At 49.7% G+C, this 12,541-nt stretch overlaps 2 protein-coding genes across 2 annotated transcripts in view; both read left to right on the top strand.

Annotated features, from left to right (window-relative positions):
* LOC136631698 (high affinity immunoglobulin gamma Fc receptor I-like) overlaps positions 1 to 7,852 on the top strand; it is a 56,181-nt gene extending 48,329 nt beyond the window's left edge. Inside the window, exons 5-6 of the mRNA XM_066605986.1 lie at positions 7,094 to 7,375; positions 7,497 to 7,852. Of these exons, the coding sequence (XP_066462083.1) occupies positions 7,094 to 7,375; positions 7,497 to 7,852 (638 nt within the window). The remainder of the gene's footprint in view (positions 1 to 7,093; positions 7,376 to 7,496) is intronic.
* LOC136571849 (Fc receptor-like protein 5) overlaps positions 1 to 12,541 on the top strand; it is a 176,070-nt gene that overhangs the window by 151,592 nt on the left and 11,937 nt on the right. The window lies entirely within an intron of this gene.

The following is a 12,541-nucleotide window of genomic DNA, read 5'->3' as shown; positions in this document are numbered from 1 at the left end:
AAGCACAATCACTGCCTGCATGACACTCTGCTGCCACTTCTCCTGGGTTACATGCTGCCCAACCCCCCCCCCCCCCCCCCCCTGCACGACCCAGTGTCCACAGCGCACACCAAATTGTCCCTGCGCAGCCTTCAGCTGCCCTCATGCCACACGCTGGCCTCATGCCACACCACCCTCATGTCTATTTATAAGTGCGTCTGCCATGAGGAGCAACCGCAGGCACACACTGCAGAGGGTTGGCACGGCTAGGCAGCGACCCTCTTTAAAAGGGGCGGGGCGATAGCCCACAGTGCTGTACAGAAGCAATGAGAAATATAATCCTGTGCCACCGCCATCAGGAGCTGCACACGTGGGCATAGCAATGGGGAACCTATGTGCCACACACTATTCATTCTGTCAAGGTGTCTGCATGCCCCAGTCAGACCGCGGTTTTTTATAAATAGTCACAGGCAGGTACAACTCCGCAATGGGAATTCCGTGTGCACCAACAGCATGGGTGGCTCCCTGGAACCCACCGGCTGTATATAAATGTATCCCATTGCAGTGCCCTGGACAGCAGAGCTAACGTCAGATTAAATTCAGGTGGGCTTCGGCCCACACTGCATGCCTCAACCTGACCGGGCTTTTTAATTCATAGACACAGGCAGGTACAACTCCCTATTGTGAAGTCCCTGTGGACCGACAGCATGGGTGGGTGCCAGGAAGCCACCGATGGCACATAAATATATCCCATTGCATTGCCCATCACAGCTGAGGTAATGTCATGTTTAATGTAGGTGGGCTTCGGCCCACACTGCATGCCCCAGTCAGACTGGGGTTCTTTAGAAGTGGACACATGTAGTTACAACTCCGTGTGGCCCGACAGCATGGGTGGGTGCCAGGAAGCCACCGATGGCACATAAATATATCCCATTGCATTGCCCATCACAGCTGAGGTAATGTCATGTTTAATGTAGGTGGGCTTCGGCCCACACTGCATGCCCCAGTCAGACTGGGGTTCTTTAGAAGTGGACACATGTAGTTACAACTCCGTGTGGACCGACAGCATGGGTGGGTGCCAGGAAGCCATCGGCGGTACATAAATAAATCCCATTGCAGTGCCCAGCACAGCTGAGGTAATGTCATGTGTAATGCAGGTGGGCTTCGGCCCACACTGCATGCCCCAGTCAGACTGGGGTTCTTTAGAAGTGGACACATGCACTTACAACTCCGTGTGGACCGACAGCATGGGTGGGTGCCAGGAAGCCACTGGCGGTACATAAATAAATCCCATTGCAGTGCCCAGCACAGCTGAGGTAATGTCATGTTTAATGCAGGTGGGCTTCGGCCCATACTGCATGCCCCAGTCAGACTGGGGTTCTTTAGAAGTGGACACATGTACTTACAACTCCGTGTGGACCGACAGCATGGGCGGGTGCAAGGAAGCCACTGGCGGTACATAAATAAATCCCATTGCAGTGCCCAGCACAGCTGAGGTAATGTCATGTTTAATGCAGGTGGGCTTCGGTCCACACTGCATGCCCCAGCCAGACTGGGGTTCTTTAGAAGTGGACACATGTAGTTACAACTCCGTGTGGACCGACAGCATGGGTGGCTCCCTGGAACCCACCGGCGGTACATAAATATATCCCATTGCAGTGCCCATCACAGCTGAGGTAATGTCATGTTTAATGCAGGTGGGCTTCGGCCCACACTGCATGCCCCAGTCAGACTGGGGTTCTTTAGAAGTGGACACATGTAGTTACAACTCCGTGTGGACCGACAGCATGGGTGGCTCCCTGGAACCCACCGGCGGTACATAAATATATCCCATTGCAGTGCCCAGCACAGCTGATGTAACATCAGCTGTAATGCAGGTGGGCAAAAAATTACTAGGATTACACTGTAGGCGAGGGCCCCAAAAAATTGGTGTACCAACAGTACTAATGTACCTCAGAAAAATTGCCCATGCCCAACCAAGAGGGCAGGTGAAACCCATTACTCGCTTTGGTTAATGTGGCTTAATTGGTAACTAGACCTGGAGGCAGCCCAGTTAAAATAAAAATTGGTTCAGGTGCAAGTTTCAACGCTTTAATGAGCATTGAAACGTATAAAAATTGTTTAGAAAAATTATACGACTGAGCCTTGTAGGCCTAAGAAAAATTGCCCGTTTGGCATGATTACGTGAGGTTTCAGGAGGAGGAGCAGGAGGAGGAGGATGAATATAATACACAGATTGATGAAGCTAAAAGATCCCCGTTTTTGATGGTGATAGAGAACGATGCTTCCATCCGCGGGTGCAGCCTAGGTATTGTTTAGGTATCGCTGCTGTCCGCTGGTGGAGAAGAGAAGTCTGGGGAAATCCAGGCTTTGTTCATCTTGATGAGTGTAAGCCTGTCGGTTGACAGGCGGGTACGCTTATCTGTGATGATTCCCCCAGCCGCACTAAACACCCTCTCTGACAAGACGCTAGCCGCAGGACAAGCAAGCACCTCCAGGGCATACAGCGCGAGTTCAGGCCACGTGTCCAGCTTCGACACCCAGTAGTTGTAGGGGGCAGAGGCGTCACGGAGGACGGTCGTGCGATCGGCTACGTACTCCCTTACCATCCTTTTACAGTGCTCCCGCCGACTCAGCCTTGACTGGGGAGCGGTGACACAGTCTTGCTGGGGAGCCAGAAAGCTGTCAAAGACCTTAGAGAGTGTTCCCCTGCCTGTGCTGTACATGCTGCCTGATCTCCGCGCCTCCCCTGCTACCTGGCCCTCGGAACTGCGCCTTCTGCCACTAGCGCTATCGGATGGGAATTTTACCATCAACTTGTCCACCAGGGTCCTGTGGTATAGCATCACTCTCGAACCCCTTTCCTCTTCGGGTATCAGAGTGGAAAAGTTCTCCTTATATCGTGGGTCGAGCAATGTGTACACCCAGTAATCCGTTGTGGCCATAATGCATGTAACGCGAGGGTCACGAGAAAGGCATCCTAACATGAAGTCTGCCATGTGTGCCAGAGTACCTGTACGCAACACATGGCTGTCCTCACTAGGAAGATCACTTTCAGGATCATCCTCCTCCTCCTCCTCCTCAGGCCATACACGCTGAAAGGATGACAGGCAAGCAGCATGGGTACCCTCAGCAGTGGGCCAAGCTGTCTCTTCCCCCTCCTCCTCATCCTCCTCATGCTCCTCCTCATGCTCCTCCTCCTCCTCCTCCTCAACGCGCTGAGATATAGACAGGAGGGTGCTCTGACTATCCAGCGACATACTGTCTTCCCCCGGCTCTGTTTCCGAGCGCAAAGCATCTGCCTTTATGCTTTGCAGGGAACTTCTCAAGAGGCATAGCAGAGGAATGGTGACGCTAATGATTGCAGCATCGCCGCTCACCATCTGGGTAGACTCCTCAAAGTTTCCAAGGTCCTGGCAGATGTCTGCCAACCAGGCCCACTCTTCTGTAAAGAATTGAGGAGGCTGACTCCCACTGCGCCGCCCATGTTGGAGTTGGTATTCCACTATAGCTCTACGCTGCTCATAGAGCCTGGCCAACATGTGGAGCGTAGAGTTCCACCGTGTGGGCACGTCGCACAGCAGTCGGTGCACTGGCAGATTAAACCGATGTTGCAGGGTGCGCAGGGTGGCAGCGTCCGTGTGGGACTTACGGAAATGTGCGCAGAGCCGGCGCACCTTTCCGAGCAGGTCTGACAAGCGTGGGTAGCTTTTCAGAAAGCGCTGAACCACCAAATTAAAGACGTGGGCCAGGCATGGCACGTGCGTGAGGCTGCCGAGCTGCAGAGCCGCCACCAGGTTACGGCCGTTGTCACACACGACCATGCCCGGTTGGAGGCTCAGCGGCGCAAGCCAACGGTCGGTCTGCTCTGTCAGACCCTGCAGCAGTTCGTGGGCCGTGTGCCTCGTATCTCCTAAGCTGAGTAGTTTCAGCACGGCCTGCTGACGCTTTCCCACCGCTGTGCTGCCACGCCGCGCGACACCGTTTGCTTCCGACGTGCTGCTGCTGACACATCTTGATTGCGAGACAGAGGTTGCGGAGGAGGAGGAGGGTGGTTTAGTGGAGGAAGCATACACCGCCGCAGATACCACCACCGAGCTGGGGCCCGCAATTCTGGGGGTGGGTAGGACGTGAGCGGTCCCAGGCTCTGACTCTGTCCCAGCCTCCACTAAATTCACCCAATGTGCCGTCAGGGAGATATAGTGGCCCTGCCCGCCTGTGCTTGTCCACGTGTCCGTTGTTAAGTGGACCTTGGCAGTAACCGCGTTGGTGAGAGCGCGTACAATGTTGTGGGAGACGTGGTCGTGCAGGGCTGGGACGGCACATCGGGAAAAGTAGTGGCGACTGGGAACTGAGTAGCGTGGGGCCGCCGCCGCCGCCATCATACTTTTGAAAGCCTCCGTTTCCACAACCCTATACGGCAGCATCTCCAGGCTGATAAATTTGGCTATGTGCACGTTTAATGCTTGAGCGTGCGGGTGCGTGGCGGAGTACTTGCGCTTGTGCTCCAACACTTGTGCTAGCGACGGCTGGACGGTGCGCTGAGAGACATTGCTGGATGGGGCCGAGGACAGCGGAGGTGAGGGTGTGGGTGCAGGCCAGGAGACGGTAGTGCCTGTGTCTTGAGAGGGGGGTTGGATCTCAGTGGCAGGTTGGGGCACAGGGGGAGAGGCAGCGGTGCAAACCGGAGGCGGTGAACGGCCTTCGTCCCACCTTGTGGGGTGCTTGGCCATCATATGTCTGCGCATGCTGGTGGTGGTGGCTCCCCGGCTGATCTTGGCGCGACACAGGTTGCACACCACTGTTCGTCGGTCGTCTGCACTCTCAGTGAAAAACTGCCAGACCTTTGAGCACCTCGGCCTCTGCAGGGTGGCATGGCGCGAGGGGGCGCTTTGGGAAACAGTTGGTGGATTATTCGGTCTGGCCCTGCCTCTATCCCTGGCCACCGCACTGCCTCTTCCAACCTGCCCTGCTGCTGCCCTTGCCTCCCCCTCTGAAGACCTGTCCTCAGTAGGTGTAGCAAACCAGGTGGGGTCAGTCACCTCATCGTCCTGCTGCTCTTCCTCCGAATCCTCTGTGCGCTCCTCCCTCAGACTTACTGAAATTACTACTACCTCACTGATAGACAACTGTGTCTCATCGTCATCGTCCTCCTCACCCACTGAAAGCTCTTGAGACAGTTGCCGGAAGTCCCCAGCCTCATCCCCCAGACCCCGGGAACTTTCCAAAGGTTGGGCATCGGTCACGACAAACTCCTCCAGTGGGAGAGGATCTGGAACCATTGCTGCTCATTCTGGGCAGGGGCCCGAGAACAGTTCCTGGGAGTCTGCCTGCTCCTCAGAATGTGTCATTGTAATGGAGTGAGGAGGCTGGGAGGAAGGAGGAGCAGCAGCCAGAGGATTCAGAGTTGCAGCAGTGGACGGCGCAGAACTCTGGGTGGTCGATAGATTGCTGGATGCACTTTCTGCCATCCACGACAGGACCTGCTCACACTGCTCATTTTCTAATAAAGGTCTACCGCGTGGACCCATTAATTGTGAGATGAATGTGGAGACGCCAGAAACGTGCCTCTCTCCTAATCCCGCAGCAGTCGGCTGCAATACACCTGGATCAGGAGCTCGGCCTGTGCCCACACCCTGACTTGGGCCTCCGCGTCCTTGCCCGCGTCCACGTCCTCTAGGCCTACCCCTACCCCTCAGCATGCTGTATTACCAGTAGTGCAGAAACAGAACGCTGTAATTAAATGTGCCGCTTATTGGCCTGTGGTTGGAGGCTGACTTCGCTTATGGAACGCACAGAGCCAGGAAAGAATTTTGCGCAAGCCTGCTCTAACACTTAGCTGGCTGCGTATGAATTAGGACAACTACCCCCAGCACAGACCCAGTACACTGAGGACGGTCACAGGCAGCCCAAATAGATTTTTTTTCCCAAATGTTTTTCGAAAGGCCCACTGCCTATATACACTAAATATGTCTTCTCTCTCTGCGTCACCACTACTGGCCCTGGACTATGTAAAATAACTGCAGACTGTTGCACTGTGGACTGGAATACAGCGGTGATGTAACAGGCAACACAGAGCCAGGAAAGAATTTTGCGCAAGCCTGCTGTAACACTTAGCTGGCTGCGTATGAATTAGGACAACTACCCCCAGCACAGACCCAGTACACTGAGGACGGTCACAGGCAGCCCAAATAGATTTTTTTTCCCAAATGTTTTTGGAAAGGCCCACTGCCTATATTCACTAAATATGTCTTCTGTCCCTGCCTCACCACCACTACTGGCCCTGGACTATGTATAATTACTGCAGAACGCAATGCTCTGCACGGCCGATATACAAAAAAAAATAAAATGTGCAACACTGCAAAAAGCAGCCTCCACACTACTGCACACGGTTAGATGTGGCCCTAAGAAGGACCGTTGGGGTTCTTGAAGCCTAAAATACTCCTAACACTCTCCCTATAGCAACTCCAGCAAGACAGCACTTTCCCTGATCTCTGTCAGAACGCATCTGTGGCGAGCCACGGGAGGGGACGATTTATATACTCGGGTGACACCTGATCTCGCCAGCCACTCACTGCAGGGGGGTGGTATAGGGCTTGAACGTCGCAGGGGGAAGTTGTAATGCCTTCCCTGTCTTTCTATTGGCCAGAAAAGCGCGCTAACGTCTCAGAGATGAAAGTGAAAGTAACTCGAACATCGCGTGGTGCTCGTTTCGAATAACGAGCATCTCGAACACGCTAATGCTCGAACGAGCATCAAGCTCGGACGAGTACATTCGCTCATCTCTAGTTAGGACCTAAAAAATGGTTGTGCCAAGTTTCCCGTTTGTACGACACCAGGAAATTACATTACATAGGGGTGCCAATACATTTGCACTTAACATTGAATAATCAGGTTGTGACCCCTTTACTTTTCCTATTTAGAACCTAAAGAATGGTTGCGCCAAATTTCATGTTTGTACAACATCAGGAAGTTAGAGAATTTGTGGCGAGTCAGTCAGTAAGTGAGGGCTTTCACCTTTATGTATATAGATGTAAATGTATTGTTGGTAATGATGATTGTACTGCTTTCTTACTCTATCCAGTAATATATTATCACTGTGTTCCTTTTCTAGAGCTGTTCATGATTCCAACAATAAATGTGACCTTGAACTTAATTTTTGCAAATGATAACCTGACCTTAACATGTGAGACCCGTCTCCCTCCTGCCAGACAGAACAGACAACTACGATCTGCTTTCTACAGAGAAGGACGGATTGTTCAGGACTTCAGTATAAATTATATCTATGAAGTCTGCAATGTTCAGCTGGAGCATTCTGGGAAGTATTCATGTGAGGTAGAAACTACAGATGGCCAAGTGAGGAAGAGAAGTGCAGAGCGGTTACTGCAGATAGAAGGTGAGGATGGGCGCTGGTTATGTCTTCTACATGTGAGATCTTCTTTCTCCCCCTGGAGTTTTAGGCAAAGTGTAAAATCCCTCTCTATGATTTATTTCTCATCTGTCTCTTTCACTTTTAGAGCCCTTCTCACACCCAAATATTACTGTAACCAGTGAATTGTATGAAGGGGATCCGATGACCCTGACATGTGATTCAACTCTTAGTCCACACATTTATCATACAGGATTGCAGTTTGCATTCTACAGAGATGGACAGGAGGTTCAGGGATTCAATTTGTCTAATAAGTATGAAGTTCATTCTGTTCAGCAGAAGGATTCTGGGAATTATACGTGTGAAGTAAAAATCTCAAGTAACAATGCAGTGAGGAGAAGTTATGGGATTTACAGTCACATACAAGGTAGGCAAACAGAATATAAAAAGAAATGGAGTATGCACATTGTCCATTATGGAACCACCCAGGAGCTTCTCACCTAGAGAAATGTTCATGAATTATTAGAAAAGGATTTTGTAATTACTGCATAACGTCATTAAATATTAGAAACCACAGAATTACTACTTCCCCCCCTTATTAAGTACATGAGCTCCTGATGTATTACCCTTATGATGTTATTGGTGTGTGGGTGAGAAAATTTTTCTGTTAGTGTTATTCGTCTTGATCAGCCAGGCAATAAAATTGACCCGATTCTTGGCAAATTAAATTGTGTCTCTCCCAATTTTTGCAAAAATCATGCAAAAGTCGAATTTCTCTAAATGCCTGCTACTGAGATCAGGATGAAGCCAATCAGAATCCAGAGCACCTTGCTGATGTCACCAAATGTGTCCTTCATCTTGCATATGAGCAGCAGTTTCATTAGGGTCATCGGGTCCAACCCCCTGTTCAGTGCAGGATCATTAAATCATCCCAGACAGATATCTGTCCAGCCTCTGTTCGAAGACTTCCATTGATGGAGAACTCCCCACCTCCTGTGGCAAGCTGTTTCACTCAGTGAAAATGTAGCAGTTCCCACCGACAGCACTAAGTATACCCTTGTCGGGGTCAGGCCACCCAAATGCAAAAGCCAGATGGAAACCAAAAAACCTATTTCACTCATTGATCCCCCTCACTGTCTAATATATAATCTCTGTCTCAGTTTCATCCCATTGTTTCTAGTCTTCCCTTGTGCAGATGATAATAGGGCTGATCCCTCTACATTGTGACGGCCCTTCAGATATTTGTAGACGGCTATTAAGTCTCCTCTCAGCCTTCTTTTTTGCATTCCCCAAACCTTTAACCATCCTCGTAACTCTTCTCTGAACTTGCTCTATTGTCTATATCTTTTTTAAATTGAAATACAGTGAAAGGACAGCACTGTGATAGAAACCTGGTAATAGAATTAGCAAATTATTTTGAAAAAAATTTATATGGGGACTTACCTGGTGTATGCAACCTAACTAAAGGATATGCAGGTTGACATATAGACAACGTCCCAGAGACCACTGAATGATGCTCCATCCTTAAGGCTGGGTTCCCACAGGGCAGAATCCCGCTGGAAATCTTGCGGTTTGGCCAAATTGAAAAACCGCAAGATTTCTGCCAGGAAAGCACTGCTTCAAAACCCACGACACTTAGCGGTGGGTTTTGGAGCAGCTTGGCTGCATGCTTTTCCATTGTGGCCAGCGCTCCCATAGAAATGAGCGCCGCCTCAACAGAAAAAAAAAATAGAATAGACATGCTGCAGCGGGGAAATCCACGCCACAGAGCCGGCTTTGCTGCGATGGATTGGCCGTCCCCCGCGTGAAAGAGATTTTTGACAAATCTCATCCACATGGCTGGCTAGCCCCGGGCTTAGCGGCCGCAAGCGGATTTGCTGCGGCGAAATCCTGAACGGAATTTCCATGGCAAATCCACCCTGTGTGAACCCAGCCTAAGCATGTTGTACATCCACCACAAAATGGAGAACAGCTGGTCCACACACCAGATACCACGTTTAGTGATCCAGGAATAACAATACAAAACACAAGGTAAAAGATAAGTCCTGTGCTCTAAGGAATAGGATAAAAAAAATACCTAGACTACGTTTAAGAAACTTACTTCTGAGGGAGGTCTCATATCCCGGAGTCCCCCTTAACGGTAACTAATGCATTAGAATCAGTCAGGAAAGCAATCCCATTAGAAGAGGTGTCCAACTTCAGTTATTTTAATATGACAAATAACTTTTGACAAATAAAAGACTAATAACATACAAAAACATAAAATGAAGTATAAAATATGCAATAGCAGCAGGTGCAGCACGTTTCGAGGTTAAAAAAAACAAGCAAAAAAACACAAACACAGAAAAAGCTAATACATGCAGTGCGTGTCAGTGGCCTCAGACATTGCACAGTCACGAGTCCAGCAACTACAAATTATTTGCATGCATAAGGCCGCCTGCAGACGGGCGGGTCGGATCCGGCGGCGAGAATTCTCGCCACGAGACCCGACCCCAGCGCCTGCAGGGAGGAGCGCGTACTTACCCGCGCCTGGCGGCCCGGCTCTTTCATGTGCCGGCTGCCGGGCAGCCGGCCCATGCGCAGACTGGAGCCGGCGGCCAGGTGTGTGACGTTTCTGTGCGAGGCTCTGCGAGCCCCGCACAGAAATAGGACATGCTGCGGCTTGTTTCCCGCGCGACATTTTGCGCGGCCAAACCGCGGCCGTCTGCATAGGAGTGCGTATTGTAATGCACTCCTATGCAGGCTTTCAGTGGCGTAAAACCCGCAGATAATCCCGCCGCGGGATTTCCGCCCGTGTGCAGGCAGCCTAAAGAGGAAAGTGGGTCAATGCAAACTGTTGGCCCTCCACAGGACATATGTACTCAGGGGGATGCAGTAATAGAAGTGCCAGTTCCTGGTCCCCAGAGTTACATAGAGTCCACTCCAGAGGAGAAGGACGACGAAGAGGAAGAGGAGGTGGAAGAGAATGAAGTGCTCGATCTAGCATGGAGAAGCAGGGAGAATCATCATAACAGCTTGTAGAGGGAGGAGGACGTTGCAATGCAGCACCATGACAAGACAGTAGGGTGTTGCCGAAAAACAAAAGGGCATAGCCAACACCCTCAGCTACTTCTAGTCATAACAGCAACATCAGACCTACAGCTAGGTCTGCCCACAGTATTTTTGCAGACTAGGCATTCTTTGAAACTGCAGGTGATGACAGAAGAGCGGTCATCTGTAAGATCTGCGGTAACAATTTAAAACATGGCAATAATGTGAACAACCTCCTCAACACAATGAGTTTGAACATCCACATTAACTCCCACCAGCTGCCTTGGAGAGCCCATCTGGGCAAGAGGGCAAAGAATCTGTCTCATCCTGCTCCCTCTTCCGCTGCTTTCTGTAGCTTCCTCTTCCTCCATTTCTCTCCAGGTTCATGCAGTAGCCTCTGAGCACAGAAAGGCAGTTTTGTGTAGGGCAGCAGTATGCCTGCTTCAGTTCTATACTTAGCAATTGATGATCAGGCAGCAGGCTTCAGAGCTAGGGGTGGGAAATGGAGAGCAGCAAATGAGCCGCCACCATCACCTCTCCATCAGCATTCACCAACATCTACCCCATATTCTAGCATGTCCCAGGTCAGCAGCCATGCCTCCATTCTCCAGCTATATAAAAAATTCCACCCCAACCATCCACGAGCACAGAACCTATACAATAGCATTGCACAGCTGCTTGCAATGGAAATGCTGCCATTCAAGCCTGTGGACACAAACACTTTCTGCAAAATGATGCTAACCCACAGTACCAGATTCCCATTTCTTTTCCCAAAAAGCCATCCCTGCTCTGCAGTGCCATGTGAGTAATGTGCCACTGTTGTTGCAGAGTGCTGTCAGTGGCAGGGTGCACTGGACCACCAAAACGTACCTCAGGAACCCTGACCAGGGGTGTTGCATATCCTTAACAGCACACTGGGTCAATGTCCTGCAAGTTGGTCATAAAGCCAAACTGGTGGTTCACATTTCATGGTACCCCCAAGACTTGCAGGACATTAATCCATCTTTGTATTTTTTTTTAATGATCAAACTTGTATTACAGCTACACACAGATATTTCATATTAAGTTTCTAGATATGGGTGTAGTCTAGCATAACAGCTTAGACGTTTAACTTAGCCAGCCAGAAGAAACTCCCTTTATAAGAAATGATTGATGTCATAGTATGAGCTTGAATAGCAAAAATAAGATGACACAGCAGAACTTTGTCATCTTATATCCATATGGATATAGGTATGTGAATAAATCAAGCCTCCATGCAGTGCTGTAGGTGCTAAAAGCCAACATGCTGCCCTTAAATTCATATGTCTAGGGTGAGCACAGCCACATGAACAAAGATCTGTCATGTGATGACCTTGCACTATCTAAAGTCAGGCAGGGTCGTGTGTAACAATGGTGCCAACATGCTGGCAGCCCTTTGCCTAAGTAATCTCACAAATGTATCTGTTTTCTCTCAGAAAGTAGATGGAACATCAACAGATCTTGCCTGTGCTATTGGGGAAATAAAAGAATGCAGGTTAACTATAAGCCGAGAGATGGTGAGGGAACACTTAGCTAACTTAAATAAATTCAAGTCTCAAGGTCCAGATGAAATACATCCAAGGATACTAAAGGAAGCAGCAAAGGTAATTGCTGAACCACTCGCCATAATCTTTGAAAATTCCTGGAGAACAGGAGAAGTCCCAGAAGATTGGAAAAGTGCAAATGTTGTCCCTATCTTCAAAAAAGGGAAGAAGGTGGATCCAGGAAACTACAGGCCTGTGAGCCTGACCTCTATACCGGGAAAGATCTTTGAACAAATTATTAAACAGCATGTATGCAAGTACTTGAATGAAAAGGGAGTAATTAACCAGAGCCAGCATGGGTTTCTAACAAACAAGTCATGCTAGACTAATCTAATTTCCTTCTATGACTGAATCACTGACTGGGTTGATCAGGGAAATGCGGTGGATATAGTATATCTTGACTTTAGTAAAGCATTTGACAAAGTATCCCATACCATACTTATAGAAAAAAATGACCAAATATGGGACTGACAAGGCAACTGTTAGGTGGATTCACAACTGGCTGAGTGATTGTACTCAAAGAGTGGTCATAAATGGCTGCACAGCCAAGTGGAAGAATGTATTAAGTGGGGACCACAAGGCTCTGTCCTAGGCCCAGTGT

This window comes from Eleutherodactylus coqui, chromosome 6 (assembly GCF_035609145.1).
Source record: "Eleutherodactylus coqui strain aEleCoq1 chromosome 6, aEleCoq1.hap1, whole genome shotgun sequence".
NCBI lineage: Eukaryota > Metazoa > Chordata > Amphibia > Anura > Eleutherodactylidae > Eleutherodactylus > Eleutherodactylus coqui.
The sequence above is the reverse complement of the archived record's forward strand: the minus strand, read 5'-3'. Positions and strand labels throughout refer to the sequence as shown.